The sequence below is a fragment of the Coenobita brevimanus genome, chromosome 82 (genome assembly GCF_032717465.1).
Source record: "Coenobita brevimanus isolate Jiangsu-jjx chromosome 82, ASM3271746v2, whole genome shotgun sequence".
Classification (NCBI taxonomy): Eukaryota; Metazoa; Arthropoda; class Malacostraca; order Decapoda; family Coenobitidae; genus Coenobita; species Coenobita brevimanus.
In genome coordinates, this window is record NC_137035.1 from 16,441,658 (window position 1) to 16,464,194 (window position 22,537).

Sequence of the window (22,537 nt, forward strand, 5' to 3'; positions counted from 1 at the left end):
AAGAGATTAGGTATGCTAAGCTGACTCCATACCTTCTTTACCCCTGCACAGTTGTTGACTTTATACATAGGTTTTATTCACCCCTGTGTGGAGTACAATTCTCATGTGTGGGGAGGCTCCCCACATACAATCCTTCTCAATAGGGTGCAGTCAAAGGCTTTTTGTCTCATTAACTCTCCCCCTCTTACTGGCTCCCTTCAACCTTTGTTTCTTTACCACACTGTTGCATCTTTATCCCCTTTTTATGTTGCTTCTTCAGTGGTCACTGCTCCTCTGAACTGTCTGCTTGCATCCCTCCACCTCTACGACTGGCGCGTAGCACCCATCTGGCAACAAACGCTCATCCTTTTTTTTGTCCAACTCTCTAATGCAAGAGTTAACTGTTACTCCCAGTCCTTCATTTATGCAACAGTCAACTCTGGAACTGTCTCCCTCTGTCTGTGCAGTACAGTAGAACCTCTTTGGTCTAGACCCCTTTGATCCAGATTTCTGTTAATTCAGACAAAATTTAAAAATAATAAGCTCCAAAAATATGTTGAAAGTAATTCTAAAGTCATTTTCAGTATCGGCGCGAAAAGCGATCGTCATTCGTTTAGTCTCGGATCACGCTAGGTCGCAACATGGGAGCCTGTTTAACCCATTCTTTACCGACCCTTCCCCCCAATGTAAACAGTACATTTACCTCCCATACTGACCTGATAGCTCCCTCTCCTGTAGTGTGAGGGGTAGTGTATATTTTTTGCCACGTCGAAAGTATTCACTCTTTGTGATTTATTTGTATACTGATGATCACATAAACCCAGCATGATGTTGGTAGTAAAAAAGAAATTATAAAATAAATCATTACGGTATATAAGTTTACATATCTTATGCTGAAGTACTGTTACCCAGGTAACTACTGTACAAACTGACTTGAAAAAAATGTCCTGCACGGATGGATGGCTTATTTATTTACCTTGTAAGCTGAGCATGAAGTGTGTGGACACACGTGATGGTGATGGCGACCTTGACCCACTTGCTGCCGAGAGTGCAGTGTCACTAAGCTCGCTACTAATTTCCTCCTCCTCCTCACTCACATCAACCTCGCTATCATTTTCAGGATCACAGTCTTCTACTGACACATCAGACACTGCTGCATCATCATCTGATACATCTAAATAAGTATCCTCATGAGGAATAAACTCGTCACTATCTGAATCCACCAGAGACGCCATGAGAGAAAAATATCCTGTACACCCTCTCTTGTGGTCAAGTGCGTGGTAACTGACTCTCTCAGGCAGGCCAATGGGTGTAAATTTTGCCGTATGTCAGCAGAAAATATAGTATAATATCTGTAGTAGAAATTATAAATAAAAAAATGATTGGTCTAAAAGAGGTTACATCACAGATGAGTAAGCAAGCCATTGATGTCACCGCAACTCAGTCATGACATATCTTATGATGTCAGAATTCGTCAGAACTTCGTCACAGTCTTTGTTGTCAAAACACAGAGCTGTTGCTAGCACGAGGTCCTCAGAAACAGCCTTACCAGGCTACCCTGAGGCCCATCAGCTGCCATTCATTAGAGGGTGTATCAGCGTACCACGGTAGTGGTTCCGGTATCTCACAGGTGTTTACAGGCGATGTACGGGGGTACATCAAAACACATTTTTGGTAAAGAAGGGGTTAAACACACGCTAGCATTCGTTCCATCAACTAGTTCACCAACCATTTATGTTTTTACGCTGTATTTCAAAAGTTAATCCTCCTTACCATGCCCCTTAATGCAAGTGTAGCTTCTGCAATGAATAAAGGTGTTACAAGGAGGAGTTTGCTTACACAGAAATGGGTCAGAATATTCTGCAGTGTTTAATGATTACTGTAGGTTATTTTTTGTACTTAAATGTGCTTTACTTGTACATCAAACATTAGCTTCTTGCCCATATGGTCGTTATCAATATGCCAAAGATGACAATGTATTTTTTGCCTACATAAGTTTTATTTTTATTCCAAATATTACAGTTAATTAATTAATTTATTTTTTTGCCTACACGGGCCTTAGTCACTTACTACAATTTAAAATGTAGGCTAGTTTCTTGTCATGGCCTTACCTGTAAATTATGCAGTACAAAACTATCGTACATGATTAGTTTGGTTATTTTAGTATCCTTTCATCTTTTGCAGTTACATAGGGTTGACATATGCCACATATGTTAATAATTAACAAACATACCATATGTAGATAGTTTTTGGTATGAACTGCAGATTACCCTGATGAGGACAATCTGCTAATTCGGACAATCCTTCCCCCCATATAGTCTGAATGAGAGAGGTTCTACTGTACTTCCCCACAGTACGCGAGTTCCGAGTACGCAATCCCCCTTGTACGCGAGGACCTTTTTTGTGTGTGTGTGTGTGTGTGTGTGTGTGTGTGTGTGTACAGTATTTTTTATTAGTACGTGAATTGAACTCCTTGTAAACGAGATGGGCAGCGAAGAGTGGCCCAAATCCGGGGTTACCCCGAGTATGCGACATTGTCCCCCCCAAGAAGTGGTAACAGGTAAAGGTCTATGTGACTATCTATCTATTGCCAGACGCCATTATCCCGTAATGGGTGGCCATTTGACTTCGAGTTACGCCATTATCCCGTGACGGGTGGCCATTTGACTTTGAGTTATTGGTTTTACGGGGAGGGGCACTAACTCTCCACCAACCCACTTGTTGACATGTAGGGAGCACATATGGGTTGGTTATATGGTTACCACCCATCATTGTAAATGGTTTCTTGGCTTTCAGGAAACCATTTGGCTTGTCACTCAATGTAAAGCCACCTGTAAAGGAAAGAAGAGCAATAAGAAGTGACAGAAAAGATGGGAGATATGGGAAGAAAGGAGGGCAGGCTCAGAAAAAGAATGATAAAGGCTAAGGAAGAAGTTGGCAGCACTACATCAAATGAGTGGATGATGGTTGCCACCACTTACCACCAATGATTTACCTAGTAAAGCCATGATCTTGTAGGTTTACTTTATCTTAGGTAATATGTCTTAGATAGTTTCCCTGTATAGTACAATGCTTAGGTCTGAAAGGCATCTCAAGGGTTGCCCATGAAGGGGGGTGCCGCCCATATGTAATTTTTCCCATAAGTTTATGTATTCACAGTACGCGAATTCCTAGCATGCGACGTCCTTTGCCTCCCATATAGGCGCGTACAAGGGAGATGTACTGTTTTTCCTACTCCTCTGATCTCCAGGCTTTCAAACGCGGTGTGTCCAGGCATCTCGAAATGAATAGATCTTGAATTTGGCTCACTTTTGTATTGTTTTTGTTTTTTCTTGGAATGGTTTGCAGGCTTCTGGTCTTTGGTTCCTTCTTTCCTGGAAAATATATATATATATATATATATATATATATAGACATAGTGGATATAGATAGGGTGGTGAATATGTTATTTGTGTGTGAGTCTGAAGGTGAAATGTGTGGTAGACTAGTAAAATTGGATCATATAGGTAAACTAGACAGAAAAAGCAAGGTATGGAAGTTGATAAAGCCAAAGATATGACAAAGGATGAAAATTGGTGGGTGAAATGTGCACAAGGCTTGAACTGTATTCCACATGTATATGCGAAGTTCATATAAAGTACAGTATAAGGAAAAGTATTTAATGTGATGATAGTTTTGCCCATTAAGTGGAGCATTCATGACTGGAGAATAAATAAATGAATAAATGATTGAGGTAGGCCATTTCATTGACCATGCTATTTGATAGTTCTGCTTTATTGCTTTTACCTTGCTGTGTTTCTGGATCAAATCTCTTCCCATCTCTAAGGCAGGATATTCCTATCATGTTGCCTGTTTCTTACAACAGTGATCCACTCACTTGATGCAGTGTTACCTTCAGGTGACTCTGTGCCGAGTGACATGCCAAATAGTTTCTTGTAGTGCTCCAGCTTGATGTGGCCTACAAGGGTTTACATGTGAGGGATTGAAGGGGTTTATTGCTTGATTAATGTTACTCAAGGGAAAGTTACTGGTCATCCACCTTAAATATCTGGACTATTATCTTAGCTCTGGTCTCCTACACTCCCAGTGGGGCAGTAAATGATTGTGTGATGGGCAGAGAGATAGACTTTGTGTGTAGATCATGTCTCATCCTGTGTCTTAGGTAGGAATTATGGTTAGGAGGATGGTACTCTATCTGTCTATCTATTGCCAGACGCCTCAATCCCGTTTGGGGTGGCCACAAACAAATCGCCTCCAAGTCGCCCTGTCCCCCGCCATTTCACTGCCCTGCTCCCAACTCACACCCCCCTCTCTCATATACCTCTCCACCCCATCCCTCCATCTCATCCTCGGCCTCCCCCTCCCTCTTCCCCCCTCCACCTCACTCACATACACTCTCTTCGTCAGTCTTTCCCCCTCCATCCTCTCCACATGGCCAAACCACCTCAGTGTGTTCCTCATAACGCTTCCTATCACATCCACATCCACACCACAACGCTCCTTTATATCCTCATTCATCAGCCTGTCTCTCCATGTGACTCCACAGGCTCCTCTTAAATAACTCATTTCCACTGCGCTCACTCTTGACTTGTTTCCTTCCAACAATGTCCAAGCTTCACTTCCGTACGTTAGAGTTGGTATCACAATACTGTCATGCAGTAACTTCTTCACTTCCATGCTCACTTCCCTGTTTCTTATCACTGCTTACAAGGGACCAGCAACCTTTCTTCCCTGCTGTACCCTTTCAAGCACTTCACCCTCCAAACCTCCATCCTTACTCATCACACTACCCAAGTACTTAAACGTACTCACATTTTCCAATTCCTCACCATCCAACCTCACTGTACATTCACTAACTTCACCTCTCTCAAAGACCATCACTTTACTCTTCCCTACATTCACCTTTAGATTCCGTTTCTTACACACTCCCTCAAACTCATCCACCAAGCCTTGCAGCTCCCCTTCGTCTTCACTCAACAACACAGTATCATCTGCAAACAACAGTACAGGGAGTTTCCAAACACTATCCTCTCTCACCAGGGCCACTCCAACATCCACTACCCTACCTTGTACCTGTTTTATTACCCCATCCATGTACAGATTGAACAACCATGGAGACATGACACATCCCTGTTTCAAACCAACTTTCAAAGAGAAAAATTCACTTAGTTCACCATCCACACGCACTGCAGCCTTCGCACCATCGTACATACTCTTCACAGCATTCAACAACTTCCCATCTACTCCATATATTCTTAACACTTTCCACAATCCTTGTCTATCCACCCTGTCATATGCTTTCTCCAAATCCATGAAAGCCGCATACAACTTCTTTCCCTTCTCTAGACACTTTTCCACTAAAGATCTAAGAATGAATATCTGATCTACACAACCTCTTCCCTTCCTAGAGCCTCCCTGTTTTTCTCCAACTAATTTCTCTGTTCTTTCTCTAACTCTGTCTATAAGTATCCTACCATACACTTTTTCTATTATACTAAGAAGACAAATGCCCCTATGATTACCACACACTTCTTTTTCCCCTTTTCCTTTGTACAAGGGAATAATTATACCTGACTTCCAATCCTCCGGGACTCTACCTTCCTCCCAGGCCAATCTGCACATCTTCCACATCCATTCTACAACTATCTCTCCCCCATGCTTCAGCATTTCACCACACACTCCATCAATTCCTGGGGCTTTCCCCGATTTAACTTTCTTCGTTGCTTCCACAACTTCTATCCTACTGATTTCTTCCTGTCTACTCACCTCCCTCCTTCTCCCAGCCATTCCCCAGCCACTTATACTCGCATTACTTCCATCCTCTACGTTCAACAATTCCTTAAAGTGTTCTCTCCAACTGCTCACTTTTTCTCCCTTCTCCACTAGTAGTCTACCATTTATCTTTCACTCCCCTGCTAACTTCACTTCCACCCTGTCTTACTCTTTTCACTTCTCTCCAGAACATTTTCTTACAGTCCCTCCGCTTTACACTCAAATTCCTTCCAAATTCCTCATCCACTCTCTTCTTACTCTCTCTTACTAATCTTTTCACCTCTCTCTTTCTTTCCACATATAACTCTCTCTTCTGCCTCTCAACTTCTTCCACGCCCCTATTTCTCATCCATTCATTGTATGCTTTCTTCTTTTGTGCCACAGTCTGTTTCACCTCTTCAGTCCACCACGCTGTTTCTTGCACTCCCCTCCGTCTTCTCTTCCTTCCACACACCACATCACATGCTGCACATATTTCTTCTGTAAATATCTTACACACACCTTCCACGTCTCCCATCTGCTCCAATTCATATTTACCCAGTCGTTCCTCCACTTCTCTCTTATACTCTTATGGTAGTAATGGTACTTATTATGTTACGTTTGTGATAAACATATCCCACGCTGCACAATATGAGGAATTTTGACGGTCAAGTAATGTAAAGCACATGTATAAAGAAATTACAAAAATTATGTACAGATTGTTAAGGCTGTGAGCTGGAGCCAGGATTCTGAGCACTGGAATGGTAAGTGATAATTGTTTGGCCCCTTTAACTGCAATGCTGTTGATAGTTCTCTATCTTTTATGCTTTCTCTGCCCTTCTTGTCTGGATCCTACCTCACCCTCAACTTAGATGAGAAAAGGTAGTTGGCATGATGATGATGATGATTGATGATGAAGATGATGATGACAACAACAGTAGTATGATGATGATGATCATGATGATTGATGATGATGATGATGACGAAAACAATGACAATATGATGATGATGATGATAATGTGTTGGGAGTGTAATACTGTAAGATACTGAGACCTGACCTGGGCAGTAAAGGAAGAGGATATTCGCAGGCTCAAACATACAGAAATGACAATGATTAGGTGGATGTGCAGTGCATCCCTGTGTGCAAGGCCTGGGGGGAGGCTAGGTTTATGATGGAAGAGCTGAGAGATAGGATGGGACTGAAATGTATTGTTGTTGTGATGAGGAGAGGTAGATTGAAGTGGTTTGGGCATGTGGAGAGGATGGGGGATGATAATTGGGTGCAGAAGGTGAGAAGCATTAATATTGGGGGTGGGGTTGCGAGGGGTACACAGAAAAAGACGTGGGACGAGGTCATCGAGTGAAGGGACTGAACAGGGAGGCTGCCATGGATCGAGCAGCATGAAGATCCGCCATTAGGTGACCAAGGCCAACGCATGCAAGCTTGTTGGAGCCTTCAGAGAGAGAGAGAAAAAAAGATTGATCGTGGTGGTGGTGGTGATGATGGTGGTGGTGGTGGTGATGATGGTGGTGGTGGTGGTGGTGGTGATGATGGTGGTGGTGGTGGTGGTGATGATGGTGATGATGATGATGATGATGATAATGATGATGATGATGATGATTACTGTTGTCCTTTTACTTGTGACAGCTGTGAGCGACGCATATGCAGTGGTGGAAATGGATGAGCCACCACAGAAGTTCACAACCTCCGTAGCTAAAGACACCAACTCCCCATTCTGGGATGAACAGTTTCTTTTGTGAGTATATAATCATGTATCCTTAGGTTGTGATGCCAGTGAGCTAACCTGTTTCATCTGATGACACACTGTTACAGTTGGTTTGTTTTCATCTGACAAAGATCCCTAAAGCCTTCCAGTTTAGTTGATGACCAGTTGAAGTCAGATTAGAGGGTTAATTTGACTAGTAACCATTGAGACTTATTTTTTCCTTATAACTAAGGCTCATTGAATTTTATGCTACCATAATATAGTATTCAAGTTGTGGGTGTTGCACAGTTCTGTCAAATAAAAACAAAATTGACTATAGTGGTTGCTATGTTGTTATATTTAAAGCAGCATTTTGCCTCTTTACATCCTAAATTTTACTGGTAAATGAGCTCTAACTTTTTTATTCATACTACCTCCAGATAATTTGATTTACCATAGGAAAGACTACTTGGACTGGAGGGGTCAGATACAGACTTCAGTAACCTCTTGATTGTAAGAGGTTTTTCTGAAGTTAAAAAATGGCCTAGAGGTAGTAAGAATAAAATAATTAGCATAATTTTAGTGAAGGAGGTAGGAGTTGTAATGTAGTTGTTCAGATTATGGTGCAATAAGTTGTACTGGTGTACAGATATGGATGAAATCGTACATGTAGTTGGATTAGGATAATGTTATTACCACGCATTTGTTTGGTAATATTAGCAGTCTTAAATATCAGAGATGGACAGTCCTCTGACAGTGCTGTTCTAGGTAGGAGTCACTTACCTTACTATTTATTCCCTTTTGGGCAGTGATGTATGCCCTTGACTCAGTCGGATACATTTATGTGAAGCTACAGAACGTGGTGAATGTTTTTGGCTTATCTGATGGAGCCAGGATGCTGGGGGCTTGAATGATGAGTGAATGGAAGCATGGCCCATTGGACTGGGCAAATTTGGGCTGTCTGGACATTGCTACTCCTCACCTTGGTCTAGGGTGGGAAAGGAGGTCTGGATGATGATGATGATGATGATGATGATGTATGCCCTTCCCACTTATATACAGTATCATTGTTGAGACACAGGTTATGTATGCCTTACAACTCTTGGGTATTTTTCAAATAGTTTTCTTTGCAAGTTGATGATAAACTTACCTCTTGTCCAACATTGTTACCAAGTGCCATCATTTTTAGTTGAATCCCCATTTACTCAAGAAATGCGGTAACAAAGACATTCCATGTAAAAAAAAAAATACACCAGCTACACAGTGGTGCTCAGGGAAGAGGGAAGGGTCCCTGCCAGTTGAAACTGCTCAAGTAGTTTGTTTTTCTGGCTTTTTAAAATTCCTTTAAATCTCTTGAACTCCTAGGATATGCAATTCGATCAACCAAACTTCCCTGAAAACCTATCTATGGAGCTGATTTTTCAGCTCTTACAGAAGTAAAAAGTTTTATGCCCAAGGTTTAGAACTTGAATTTACACACCTTATGCCACAAACTAGAGCATTTTAGACCAACTGGTCCATTAGCTATAGCCTTCCAAAGTTGAAAAAAGTTACCCTTCCAGGCGGGGTGACTCCAGCTTTCTATGCACTCCCACCTTATCCCACCCTCATTCCTCCCCTCTCATTACCTGCCTCACCCACTCCCATCACCCCCCCTCTCTTCATCCCCTCACCCCTTCCCTTCTATCCCCCTCCCCCGCTACCCCCACCTTTCAGAATTTTCCTGCTCTTTTTTTTTTTTTTTTTTTTTTTTTTTTTTTTTTCAAGCAATAACATGCATCTTTTTTTTTTTTTTTTTTTTTTTTTCAAGCAATAACATGCAATATAATTGTGTTGGTGTTCCTCACTTACTCCCAACACCCTTCCCCCCCAACACTTCTCCCCTCCCCACCTTCCCTCCCCCCATCCCCTTCCCCCATAGCTGTAGCTGTCAAAATAAAAAAGAAATTGAGCCAAAGCATGCAAAATCCTTTTCTTGGTGTTACCCACACTCCACCATCCCCTCTTCCCTCACCCCTTCCCCCCATCCCCTCCCCTCAGAGCTGTCAAATCAAGAAGCCGTAAGAATTTCAAGGGGGAAAAAAAAGCTAGAGCTACCCTCCCTCCTCCCCTACCCCTCTTCAGAATTTTCCAGCTCAATTTTTTTTTTTTTTTCAAACAATAGCATGCAATATAATTATGTCGGTGTACCTCACTCACTCCCAACACCCTTCCCCCCCAAAACTTCTACCTTCTCACCTTCCCTCTCCCATCCCCTTCCCTCACAGCTGTGTAACTGCCAAAATAAAGAAGAAATTGAGCCAAAGCATGCATGATCTTTTTCTTGGTGTTACTCACACTCTCAGCCATCCCCTTTCCCCTCACCCCATCCCCCCTGTCCCCTCCCCTCAGAGCTGTCAAGTCAAGTAGCTGTAAGAATTTCAAGAGGGGAAGGACACAAGTCAAGAGTGAGAGCAGTGGAAATGAGTTATTTAAGAGGAGCCTGTGGAGTCACATGGAGAGATAGGCTGACGAATGAGGATATAAAGGAACGTTGTGGTGTTGATGTGGATGTGATAGGGAGCATTATGAGGAACACACTGAGGTGGTTTGGCCATGTGGAGAGGATGGAGGGTGAAAGACTGACGAAGAGAGTGTATGTGAGTGAGGGGGAGGGGGGAAGAGGGAGGGGGAGGCCGAGGATGAGATGGAGGGATGGGGTGGAGAGGTATATGAGAGAGGGGGTGTGAGTTGGGAGCAGGGCAGTGAAATGGCGGGGGACAGGGCGACTTGGAGGCGATTTGTTTGTGGCCACCCCAAACGGGACTGCGGCGTCTGGCAATAGATAGATAGATAGTAAGAGAAAGACAAACATAAAAACACCCAATTCCCCCCAAAAAACATGAAAAAAATATGAAAATTCATAAAAAAACATGAAAAAACACACATTCTGTGTTTCGTGCATCAGTGTATGCAGTTACACGAACAATAATATGGTACTGAATCACAACACGCGACATGAATAATAACAATGACATATACTCTAGGTGGGGGGGGGGGGGAGGTAAGCAGATGGCATACTTAAGAGGGTGGGGGTAGGGGTGGGATGGGGAGAGTCCTAGAGGGGTGGTACGAGGGTATAGAGGTGGGAGATAGACCACAAGACAAAGAGGAAAGGCAGAGAGGGAGCATGGGGATTTGGAGGGTGGGTAGGGGGGATATAACCCTCCCCAAGGAGACAGGGAAGGGGAGGGAAAGGGAGGCAACCACAGTGGCTTTATGGAGGATGGTGGGGGAGGGGGAAGGAGGGAGCAGGAGACGGTCAGAGGCGAGCGAGGGGGAGAGGGAACAAAGGTATTAGGGTAGAGGAAGGTGGCGAGAGGACGGTGGGGGAATCACCCCCCCCACCATAGGTATGGGCCTGGATCCCCCTCCTCCCACTTAGGACTTAGTTCTCATTGGTTTGCATCGATATACGTCACAATTGGGCCGAAGCCTAGCGTCCGCAGTTTTTTTTTTTTTTTTTTTTTTCTCAAAGGCTCCTCTATCAATCACATACGGCATCTAGCGAAGTTCTGGAAAAGGATCAATCGATCCTATTAGTACTATAGGGTTTAATATCAGTTTCTTGTGTCTGCTTTACAGTCAGGTCCCACTATTTGCCAGGGTTACGTACTGGAACACCCTGTGAATGTTGAATTCGGCGAATAGCCCAAACCCTCTAGCGAGGCCACTTTCGTATTACCTACAAACCCACTGTAACACCTGTAAATGCATTTTATGGCACATTAATACTTCCAAAAAAGACAGTACAGGATGATACACAGGCCCTTCTGAGTACAGTGTATTGTACTCACCATGCAATGATGACGATGAGTTTGCCATGTGCTGAACAGCACATTCATGTACAGGGTAACTGCACAGTTTAACTGTACAGGACAGTATTTATCACAGAAAGCATGCAAAAAAATCACTTATGAACCACTAGGAACAGCTGATTCTGTGGGAAAAGCAGGATGTATCCTAGAAAAATCCATGAATATGTGAACCCGTGAATAGTGAGGGTTGATTTTACCTTTGTGCAGTAGGCTATGCCCTTTGGAAGCATATCTGTTGTCTAGTTAGGGTCATAATGACCTTTGTTAGGCATCAGGCTGGAAGGTTGGTTAGCACATTAGTTTTCATAATGGGATATGGATCCCTGCACTCACGGGCTGTACTTGCATAGTACCTTAGGTTAATATTTTACTCTTGTATCCAGGAGCTTTGCTGTACACATATTAGGTCTTGTGTTGTGAGGAGGCTGGCTGATGACAGAAGGTCTAAAGAACATGGAAATTAGAAAAGAAAAACACAATACTTAACTAGAGTGTTTCATGGCATGATATTCACTCTTCATGACTTGAATGGAAGCTGATTAAAACTTGCTTGAAATACACAAATTCTTAAGTTCCTCTTTCCTTAGTGTCAAATGGAGGTAGATATGTATTCTAATTTTAAGTTCCTCTTTCCTTATTGTCAAATGGAGGTAGATTATGTATTCTAATTTTGAACATCAAGTATTCCGGATGTTATATTGTTATTTCTCTCCTCCTCCCATAGTGACCTGAGTGGAGGTACGTTAGAGCTGTTGTTTGAACTCTATGACCGCAGTGATGGCAACTTCCTGGGCCTGGGTATTGTTGGTATTGAGGAATTGGTGGCAACTCCTTCGCAGCGGCAGATTATACCCTTACAGTCCCGACCTTATGAAAATGATCAGGTCTCAGGCTCACTGACAGTTGAGGTAAGATGAAGTATGGAGTGAAGTGGATGGAAGTTTCTTTAGAGTTTATGAGATGTATGGAATGAGTGTGGTATGTGGGATGCCTCCCATCCACTCAAGATGTAGTGCTACTTTCTGGTGTCTCTGCGGTACACTTACAAGGTAATTTTTTTTTGTATCAAGATTTTTTTATTTTTTTTTATTGGTCAATAACTATACTGTATAATCAGATGGACTCAGTTATCTAGTGGGTTGAGATGCTCTGACCAGATGGGAACCATAAAGGTGTACATTTGAGGGATGGCTAGGGTTTGTTACACACATAATACCACTCAGGAGAAAAAGCTGGTCACTTTTGCCTTATTTATATAAATCTGGATAAGTAGCCTAGCACCTGGCCTGTGTCCTGCTGATGGAGTAAAATGAGATTGGATAAGAGATAGAGAGATATTGTAGGTTAGGAATGTACTGAATAGAAGTTTATGAAATGGATTTATATAGTATATACTGAGGGTATGGGTAGGTGTGTGGTGCTGTGAATGCTTTGATATTAATCAGAGGTGTGAGTGTGGAGGCTGCATGATGATTGTTTGGTATGTCAAAACCCATAGTAAAATAGGGTGTGACACTTTGGTATGGCATGAGAGTAAAAGTAAGAGCAGTGGAACTGGAAAAATGCTGCAACTCTTTTACCATCATGTTGCTGTTCTGTCACACTTTTGTCCAGCTGAGGGAAATTCTAGTAGCCAAAGGGTTTGTCTTGATGAATCTTTTGGACAGGTAAAACCCCCTCATCTGAATTAAATGGTCTGGATTAATTTAGAAAGTTTTGGGGGATGTATTAAACCTGTCCAGTCCAATGACATTTTAATCAATTTACCATCCACTCACTCGATGTATTGCTGCTCTCGGCTGTCTGCCCTTTCCTCTCTTCCATCCTCTTCTGTCTTTCTATCCTTCATTCTTTCCTTGTCCTTCTGCCTATGGGTGACTTTACACTTCCTCTTCTGTCTTTCCTTCATTCTTTCCTTTTCCTTCTGCCTGTAGGTGACTCTACACTGAGTGACAAGCCAAATGGTTTCCTGTACACCAGGAAACCATTTACTACGCTGGGTGGTAACCATATAACCAAATTTTGGCACCTGGTGGTTTAGTGGGTAATTACTGTATTGCGCTCCAGTCGGATTGAGCCGGTGAAGGTTTATATCCAAGGGGTAGTTGGGGTTGATTGCTCATGTAATGCCACTCAGGGATGAGTGAGGCTGGTCACTCTCATCTTAAATGTCGAGACCAACTGCCTAGCCCCGGGCTCCTATGCTCCACTTGGGGCAATGTAGGATTGGTTGATGGATGGATATTTTCTCTACCTCCAGATGATATGTTAACTTTGGAGAGACCATTTGTTGTAAGGGAGTAAGAAACAGTCTGTATAATCCCAGTCAGAATGATAGCCAGACATAGGTTCGGCCTGCAAGAGGTATGGGAACTGAAACTGAGATTTTTATCTCATGTAATGTAGTCAAAGGAAGTGCCTGGTTGTCTACCCTTAAATGTGCTAGACTAAATAACCTGGCCTTGGGTCCCTACATCTCAAGGGCAGTATTACGGGGTTGACTTATTACCATTATAAAGCCTTTCAGATTGAAATGAAATGATCTCCCTTGTTCTGCACAGTTCCTATTTCTGGACCGTGCAGAGCTACCGGAACACACAGTACGAACCTCAGCGACCAGCCAGAGTGTTGGACCAAAGGGAGCACTGGTTACCACCACCACAACAACGTACCAGAAGGCCAATGAAGGACAGGGTAGGTTGTTTTGGGAGTACTTGTTATAATGCAGAGTATCTATCTATCTGCTGCCAGATAGATTCCTTAACCCTGTAAGGGGTGGCCACAAACAAATCACCTCCATGTCACCCTGTCGCTTGCCATTTCACTGCCCTGCTACCAGCTCACCCCCCCCCCCTCTCTCATATACCTCTCCACTCCATCCTTCTGTCTTATCCTTGGCCTTCCCCTACCTCTCCGCCCCTCCACCTCACTCACATACACTCTCCTCGTCAGTCTCTCACTCTCCATCCTCTCCACATGGCCAAACCACCTCAGTGTGTTTCTCCTAATGTTTCCTGTCACATCCACATCCACACCACAATGCTCCTTGACTTCCTCATTTGTCAGTCTGTCTCTCCATGTGACTCCACATGCTCCTTTCAAATAACTCATTTCCACTGCTCTCACTCTTGACTTGTGTCCCTCCAACAAGGTCCAAGCTTCACTTCCATACGTTAGAGTTGGTATCACAGTACTGTCATGTAGTAATTTTTTCACTTCCATGCTCACTTCCCTGTTTCTTATCACTGCTTTCAAAGAACCAGCAACCTTTCTTCCTTGTTGTACCCCTTCAAGCACTTCACCCTCTGAACTTCCATCCTTACTCATCACATTACCCAAGTACTTAAATGCACGCACATTTTCCATTTCCTCCTCATCCAGCCTCACTGTACATTCACTGACTTCACTTCTCTCAAAGACTTTGCTCCTTCCTACATTCACCTTTAGATTCAGTTTCTTATACTCTCTCCCAAACTCGTCCACCAAGCCTTGCAGCTCCCCTTCATCTTCACTTAACAACACAGTATCATTTATCAAACAGCAGTACAGGGAGTCTCCAAATACTGCTCTCTTTCATTAGGGCCACTCCAACATCTACTTCCCTACCTTGTATCTCATTTATAACCCCATCCATATATAGATTGAACAACCATGGAGATGTGACACATCCCTGTTTCAGTCCAATCTTCTAATAGAAGAATTTACTCAGTTCATTATCCACATGCACTGCAGCCATAGCACCCTCATACATACTCTTCATGGTACTGAACAACTTCCCATCTAATCCATATATTCTTAATACTTTCCACAATCCTTGTCTATTCACCCTGTCGTATGCTTTCTCCAAATCCATGAAGGCCGCATAAAAACTTCTTTCCCTTCTCGAGAAACTTTTCCACTAAAGATCTGAGAATGAATATCTGATCTACACAACCTCTTCCTTTCCTAAAACCTCCCTGTTCTTCTCCAACTAATTCCTCTGTTATTTCCCTAACTCTGTCAGTAAGTATCCTGCCATATACTTTTCCTAGTGCACTAAGAAGACGAATGCCCCAATGATTACCACATGCTTCTTTTTCCCCTTTTCCTTTGTACAAGGGAATAATTATACCTGACTTCCAATCCTCTGGGACTCTACCTTCCTCCCAGTCCAATCTGCACACCTTCCACATCCATTCTAGTACTATCTCTCCCCCATGCTTCCACATTTCACCACACTCCATAAATTCCTGGGGCTTTCCCCATTTTGACATTCTTCATTGCTTCCACAACTTCCATCCTACTGATTTCTTCCTCTCATGTCACATCTCTCCGTCTCCCAGCCATTCCCCAGCAGCTTACACTCGCATTACTTTCATTCTCTATGTTCAACAATTCATTAAAGTGTTCACTCCGTCAGCTCACTTTTTCTCCCTTCTTTACGTGTTTTCTACTATGTTTATCTTTCACTCCCCAACTGTCTAAATCTCTTTACATCTTTTCAGAACATTTTCTTAACATTCCCTCCACCTTACACTCAAATTCCTTCCAAATTCCTCGTCCACTCACTTCTTATTGTCTCTTACTAATCTTTTCACCTCTCTCTTCCTCTCTACATATAATTCTTTCTCCCATCTCTCAGCTTCTTCCATGCCCATTTCTCATCCACTCACTATATGTTTTCTTCTTTTTTGCCACAGCCTCTCTCACCTCTTCATTCTATCATGCTGTTCCCTGCACCCCCTATCGTCTTCTCTTCAACCCACACACCACCTCACGTGCAGCACAGATTTCTTCTGTGAATATCTTGCACACACCTTCTACATCCCTGATCTGCTCCAGTCCATATTTACCCAATCACTCCTCCACTTTCTGTAAAATATCATTACATTATCCATGCAACTGGTTAAAAGTAGTTATCATTTAAAGTTGTTTATCTGTTAAGCAGCTGATGAATTAACACCCATTCTTCACTTGAATTTGCTTGTGATTCATTTTTTCATGAATCACTTGAATTTGCTTGTGATTCATTTTTTCATCACTTAGAGATGAATGTTTTTATGGTTTTAATCACTCAGTCATGAATTTTTGTGTGTGCTGTTATAAAAATGCACAGTCATGAACCAGAAGCATGACCCACTTAAAGTTGTATCACATTGTTGTTTGAAGATGATACTGTATTGTTAAGTGAAGATGAAGGGGAACTGCAAGGATGGATGAATGAGTTTGGGAGAGTGTGTAAGAAACTGAATCTAAAAATGAATGTGGGGAGGAGTTAAGTTATGGTCTTCTAGTGAAAATGAAGTCACTGAACGTACAATGAGGTTGGATGATGAGGAAATGGAAAATGTGAGTGCATTTAAGTACTTGAGTAGTGTGATGGGTAAGGACGGAAGTTTGGAGGATGAAGTGCTTAAAAGGGTGCAACAAGGAAGAAAGGTTGCTGGTTCTTTGAAAACAGTGATAAGAAATAGGGAAGTGAGCATGGAAGTAAAAAAGTTGCTGCATGATAGTACTGTGATACGAACTCTGACATATGGAAGTGAAGCATGGACCTTGTTGGAGGGACAGAAGTCAAGAGCGAGAGCAGTGGAAATGAGTTATTTGAGAGGAGCATGTGGAGTCACACGGAGAGACAGACTGACAAATGAGGAAGTGAAGGAGTGTTGTGGTGTGGATGTGGATGTGATAGAAAGCATTAGGAGAAATATATTGAGGTAGTTTGGTCTTGTGGAGAGGATAGAGAGTGAGAGACTAATAAGGAGAGTGTATGTGAGTGAGGTGGAGGGGGGAGAGGGAGGGGGAAGCTGAGGATGAGATGGAGGGATGGAGTGGAAGTTATATGTGAGAGGTGGATGTGAGCTGAGGGGAAGGCATTGAAATGACAGGGGACAGGGCAACCTTTGTTTGTGGCCACCCCTTGTGGGATTAAGGCATCTGGCAAGAGATAGATAGGTAGACATGAAATAGCATTTTATCTGCACTCATTCAAAACTTTAGGTGAGGGCTTGACTGTACTGGCGGTCCTTTTTTGTAAGTTAAGATTGTGTTCTGTAATATCATTACAGTACTTCATCCATGGAACCAGTTCTGTTTATCTGTTTATTGCCAGATGCCTCAATCCCACAAGGGGTGGCCCCAAACAAATTGCCTCCACATCGCCCTGTCCAATGCCATTTCACTGCCTTGTTCCCAGCTCACACACCCCTCTTTCATATACCTCTCCACTCCATTCCTCCATCTCATCCTCGGTCTCCCCTCCCTCTCCCCCCATCCACCTCACTCATAAATTCATCTTGTCAGTCTCTCACTGTCCATCTTCTCCACATGGCCAAACCACCTCAGTGTGTTTCTCCTAATGCTTTCTATCACATCCACATCCACACCACAATGCTTCTTAACTTCCTTATTTGTCAGTCTGTCTCTCCATGTGACTCCATGTACTTCTCTCAAATAACTCATTTCCACTGCTCTCACTATTGACTTCTGTCCCTCCAACAAGGTCCAAGCTTCACTTCCATACTTTAGAGTTGGTATCACAATACTGTTATGCAGCGTCTTTTTTGCTTCCATGCTCACTTCCCTGTTGTACCCTTTCAAGCAGTTCACCCTCCTAACTTCCATCCTTACTCATCACACTACCCAAGTACTTAAACATACTCACATTTTCCATTTCAAATGCAACTAATTGCTTCTGTAAATTGAAGGAACTAGTAAATTATCTTTATGTGTAATATTGGAACTTTAACCCCTTCTGTTGGACAATGTCTTTATAATTTCATTCTTTCTCTCTTGAAAAAATTTTATTAAGATTTTGAAGGACTTTGAATTGGAGAGGATAGATTTAGCCTTCATTTACTCATTAACCCCTTATGGGCGGGCGACTTATCAATTATACAACCGTGTGGGGCAGCATATTTTCAGAAAAATAAAGTATCAAGTCAAGGAATATGCCTAAACATGCATAAATCAATGAAAATGGATGAAGAACGAAGGTAAGAGGTGTTACTTACATGGCAATATGTCTCTGCTGGCTGTGGGAGGAGGGCAGGCAGGCAGCTTGTACCTGGTGTGCCTGGGGCGAGGCTAGCAGACTCTTCATTCATTTTCTTTTTCTTCACCACTGAACACTAAATTCATTATTCCTGTATTCATTACCTTGTTCAGTGTCTTAAAAATCTTATGTACAGCATGTGTTTTCAGTTTTACTTGAGCATTGGGTGTAGGGGTTTTTTTCAAGAATACTCCCTCAGTAACCCTGCTTGTTGTACAAGGCGACTAAAAGGGTTGGCGGAGGGTTAGTGCCCCTCCCCAGAAAACAGCTAACTAAAAAGACGAACAGGAAGCCTCTGACAAGGACTGACCAAAAGATGACGACCAAGGACCGGACAAAGGACATGGTAATTGGAACATGGAATGTAAGAGGTGAGGATGATGAGGTGAAAGAGAGAGAGATTTTCCAGGTGCTTGAGGGTGCGAAAGTTGATGTATGTGGAGTAACTGAAACTAAATGGGGAGGTGAGAATGGGAATATGGATAGGGTATATGTGCAGGAGTAGGTGAGAATGAGAGGGCAAAAGAAGGAGTGTGTATAGTTGTGAGTAAAAGATGGAAGACGAGCATAAGAGAGTATGGAACAGTTGGGTCAAGGATTGTGTGGGTAAGATTGAAAGTTGGAATACAAATGTGGATGATTGTGTGCGTGTATGCGCCAACGCAAGATCGTGCAAGCAGAGTGAGAGAAGAGTTCTGGACAAATGTGGAAGTGTGCATGGAAAAGTTTGGAAGGAATGAGAGAGTGTTTTTGATCGGTGATATGAATGGTAAAGTAGGGAATGTGAAAGTGGATGGAATAGTTGGTGAATGGGGTGTGCCTGCTGAGATAGATGACAATGGCAGTGCGTTAGTGGACATTTGTGCTGGGAGGGGGTTCGTGATAGCCAATACCCTCTTCAGGCATAAAATGATCCACAGGTATACATGATGAGTGATGAGAAGGGTGGGTGGTGAACTGAGTGAAAGGAAGGCAATGATTGATTATGTGTGTGGGGATGAAAGGATGTGAAGATGTGTAATGGATGCAAGAGCTTATAGAGGTTCGGGGAGTGGACTTTCTGACCACTACTTGGTGGTGGCCAGAATCAAGATCCAAATAAGATGGAGTAATAGAAGAAGGGAAGGACGGGAAGAAGGAGTATTTGCAAGGAGAGTGGAAATGTTACAAGAGGATGAGAAAATTACAGAATGTAAGAAAGAAGTGGAGGAATGATTAACCAAATATGAATTGGAGCGGATGGGGGACGTGCAAGGTGTGTGCAGGATATTCACATAAGAAATATGTTCATCTTGTGATGTGGTGTGTGGGATGAAGAGAAGACGGAAGGGGGTGCAAGAAACGCGTGGTGGAATGAAGAGTTGAGACAGGCTGTGGCACAAAAGAAGAAAGCATACAATGAATCGATGAGAAATAGGGGCGTGGAAGAAGTTGAGAGGTGGAAGAGAGAGGTCTATGTAGAAAGAAAGAGAGAGGTAAAAAGATTAGTAAGAGAGAGTAAGAAGAGAGTGGATGAGGAATTTGGAAGGAATTTGAGTGTAAAGTGGAGGGACTGTAAGAAAATGTTCTGGAAAGAGGTGAAGAGAGTAAGACAGGGTGGAAGTGAAGTTAGCAGGGGAGTGAAAGATAAAAATGGTAGATTACTAGTGGAGAAGGGAGAAAAAGTGAGCAGATGGAGAGAACACTTTAAGGAATTGTTGAAACTAGAGGATGGAAGTGATGTGAGTATAAGTGGCTGGGGAAAGACTGGGAGAAGGAGGGAGGTGAGAAGACAGGAAGAAATCAGTAGGATAGAAGTTGTGGAAGCAATGAGGAAAGTTAAATTGGGGAAAGCCCCTGGAATTGATGGAGTGTATGGTGAAATGTTGAAGCATGGAGGAGAGATAGTAGTAGAATGGATGTGGAAGATGTGCAGATTGGCCTGGGAGGAAGGTAGAGTTCCGGAGGATTGGAAGTCAGGTATAATTATTCCCTTGTACAAAGGAAAAGGGGAAAAAGAGGTGTGTGGTAATCATAGGGGCATTTGTCTTCTTAGTATAATAGGAAAAGTGTATGGTAGGATACTTATTGACAGAGTTAGGGAAATAACAGAGGAATTAGTTGGAGAAGAACAGGGAGGCCTTAGGAAGGGAAGAGGTTGTGTAGATCAGATATTCATTCTTAGATCTTTAGTGGAAAAGTGTCTAGAGAAGGGAAAGAAGTTGTATGTGGCTTTCATGGATTTGGAGAAAGCATATGACAGGGTAGATAGACAAGGATTGTGGAAGGTATTAAGAATATATAGAGTAGATGGGAAGTTGTTGAATGCTGTGAAGAGTATGTATGATGGTGCAAAGGCTGCAGTGCGTGTGGATGGTGAACTGAGTGAATTTTTCTCTTTGAAGGTTGGGTTGAAACAGGGATGTGTCATGTCTCCATGGTTGTTCAATCTGTACATGGATTGGGTAATAAAAGAGGTACAAAGTAGGGTAGTGGATGTTGGAGTGTCCCTGGTGAGAGATGGTAGTGTTTGAAAACTGCCTGTACTGTTGTTTGCAGATGATACTGTGTTGTTGAGTGAAGACGAAGGGGAGCTGCAAGGCTTGGTGGATGAGTTTGGGAGAGTGTGTAAGAAATGGAATCTAAAGGTGAATGTAGGGAAGAGTAAAGTGATGGTCTTTGAGAGAGATGAAGTCAGTGAATGTACAGTGAGGTTGGATGGTGAGGAATTGGAAAATGTGAGTACGTTTAAGTACTTGGGTAGTGTGATGAGTAAGGATGGAGGTTTGGAGGGTGAAGTGCTTGAAAGGGTACAGCAGGGAAGAAAGGTTGCTGGTCCCTTGTAAGCAGTGATAAGAAACAGGGAAGTGAGCATGGAAGTGAAAAAGTTACTGCATGACAGTATTGTGATACCAACTTTAACGTATGGAAGTGAAGCTTGGATGTTGTTGGAAGAGCACAAGTCAAGAGTGAGAGCAGTGGAAATGAGTTATTTAAGAGGAGCCTGTGGAGTCACATGGAAAGACAGGGTAACGAATGAGGATATAAAGGAGTGTTGTGTTGTGGATGTGGATGTGATAGGAAGCGTTAGGATGAATACACTGAAGTAGTTTGGCCTTGTGGAGAGGATGGAGGGTGAAAGACTGACGAAGAGAGTGTATGTGAGTGAGGTGGAGGGGCGGAGAGGGAGGGGGGAGGCCGAGGATGAGGTGGAGGGATGGGGTGGAGAGGTATATGAGAGAAGGGAGTGTGAGTTGGGAGCAGGGCAGTGGAATGGCGGGGGACAGGGTGACATGGAGGCGATTTTTTGTGGCCACCCCAAACGGGTTTGAGACATCTGGCAATAGATAGATAGACTTATAACAATAAGACTCACTTATGTATATTCTGTTTTATTTGAACAGTTATAACACTACAACTTATGTATGCACTTATTTCAAGGCTTGGGTGGGTAGAGGGCAGAACAGTAGGTGACAAGAGGCCATATTGCCCAATTTCACTAATAAATTAGGACAGAAAATGGCCGGATGTTATGTAACGGTGCCTGCCTCTTCATGCACGGACGTTAAGTAATGTTGCCTGCCTGTTAGGGATTAATTGTAAGAGGTCTACCAGTATGCAAAGCTAAGTAAAATCATCTGGAAGTAGGTTGACGAGATTGAAGGCGTTAAGAATAATTTTTCCATAATTCACTGTGAGCTTAATAGCATAAAAGGACTTTACCCATTTCAGTCCAGTGATGTATTTGTCAACTTAATGCATGCAACATGAAGGCAGTTTTGTTCATCTGAGGATAGAATTACATACTGGAGAGGTTACATTTTGCCTACATTTACTCCTTCACTACAAGAGGCTATCCTGTGCTGAATACTGTTGTCTTGAAATAGCAGGAATGAATTAAAAAATACAACATGAGATTGAAGGGGTTAAATAATGCAACATACAGTACTGTTATAATGAGGACTCGCTGTTTTTGGTGCTCAGGATGGGTGCCTTCATGTGATGGCATTGAAATGGCTGGTTGATGGATCTGCCTGGTTATACAAAAGCCCCTCTTCTTCCTAATTCCCCCAAAGGAGAATAGTTAACTGGAGGAGGAAGGCAGTTTCAGCCTGCAGTCCACCAGGTTCATGTTTCAGATGAACCTGAGGCTACAGCTACTACTACTATTAATGTATATGGTGATAGAGTAGACTGCTTGTGATGATGGGATAGACCATTGCAGGGTCAGA

At 42.8% G+C, this 22,537-nt stretch overlaps 1 protein-coding gene across 2 annotated transcripts in view; it reads left to right on the forward strand.

Annotated features, from left to right (window-relative positions):
- Positions 1 to 22,537, forward strand: part of LOC145409683 (uncharacterized) — a 410,883-nt gene that overhangs the window by 144,963 nt on the left and 243,383 nt on the right. For both annotated transcript variants that reach the window (XM_080280035.1, XM_080280036.1), the window contains exons 6-8: positions 7,379 to 7,487; positions 12,018 to 12,201; positions 13,855 to 13,987. In XM_080280035.1, the coding sequence (XP_080136161.1) occupies positions 7,379 to 7,487; positions 12,018 to 12,201; positions 13,855 to 13,987 (426 nt within the window). The remainder of the gene's footprint in view (positions 1 to 7,378; positions 7,488 to 12,017; positions 12,202 to 13,854; positions 13,988 to 22,537) is intronic.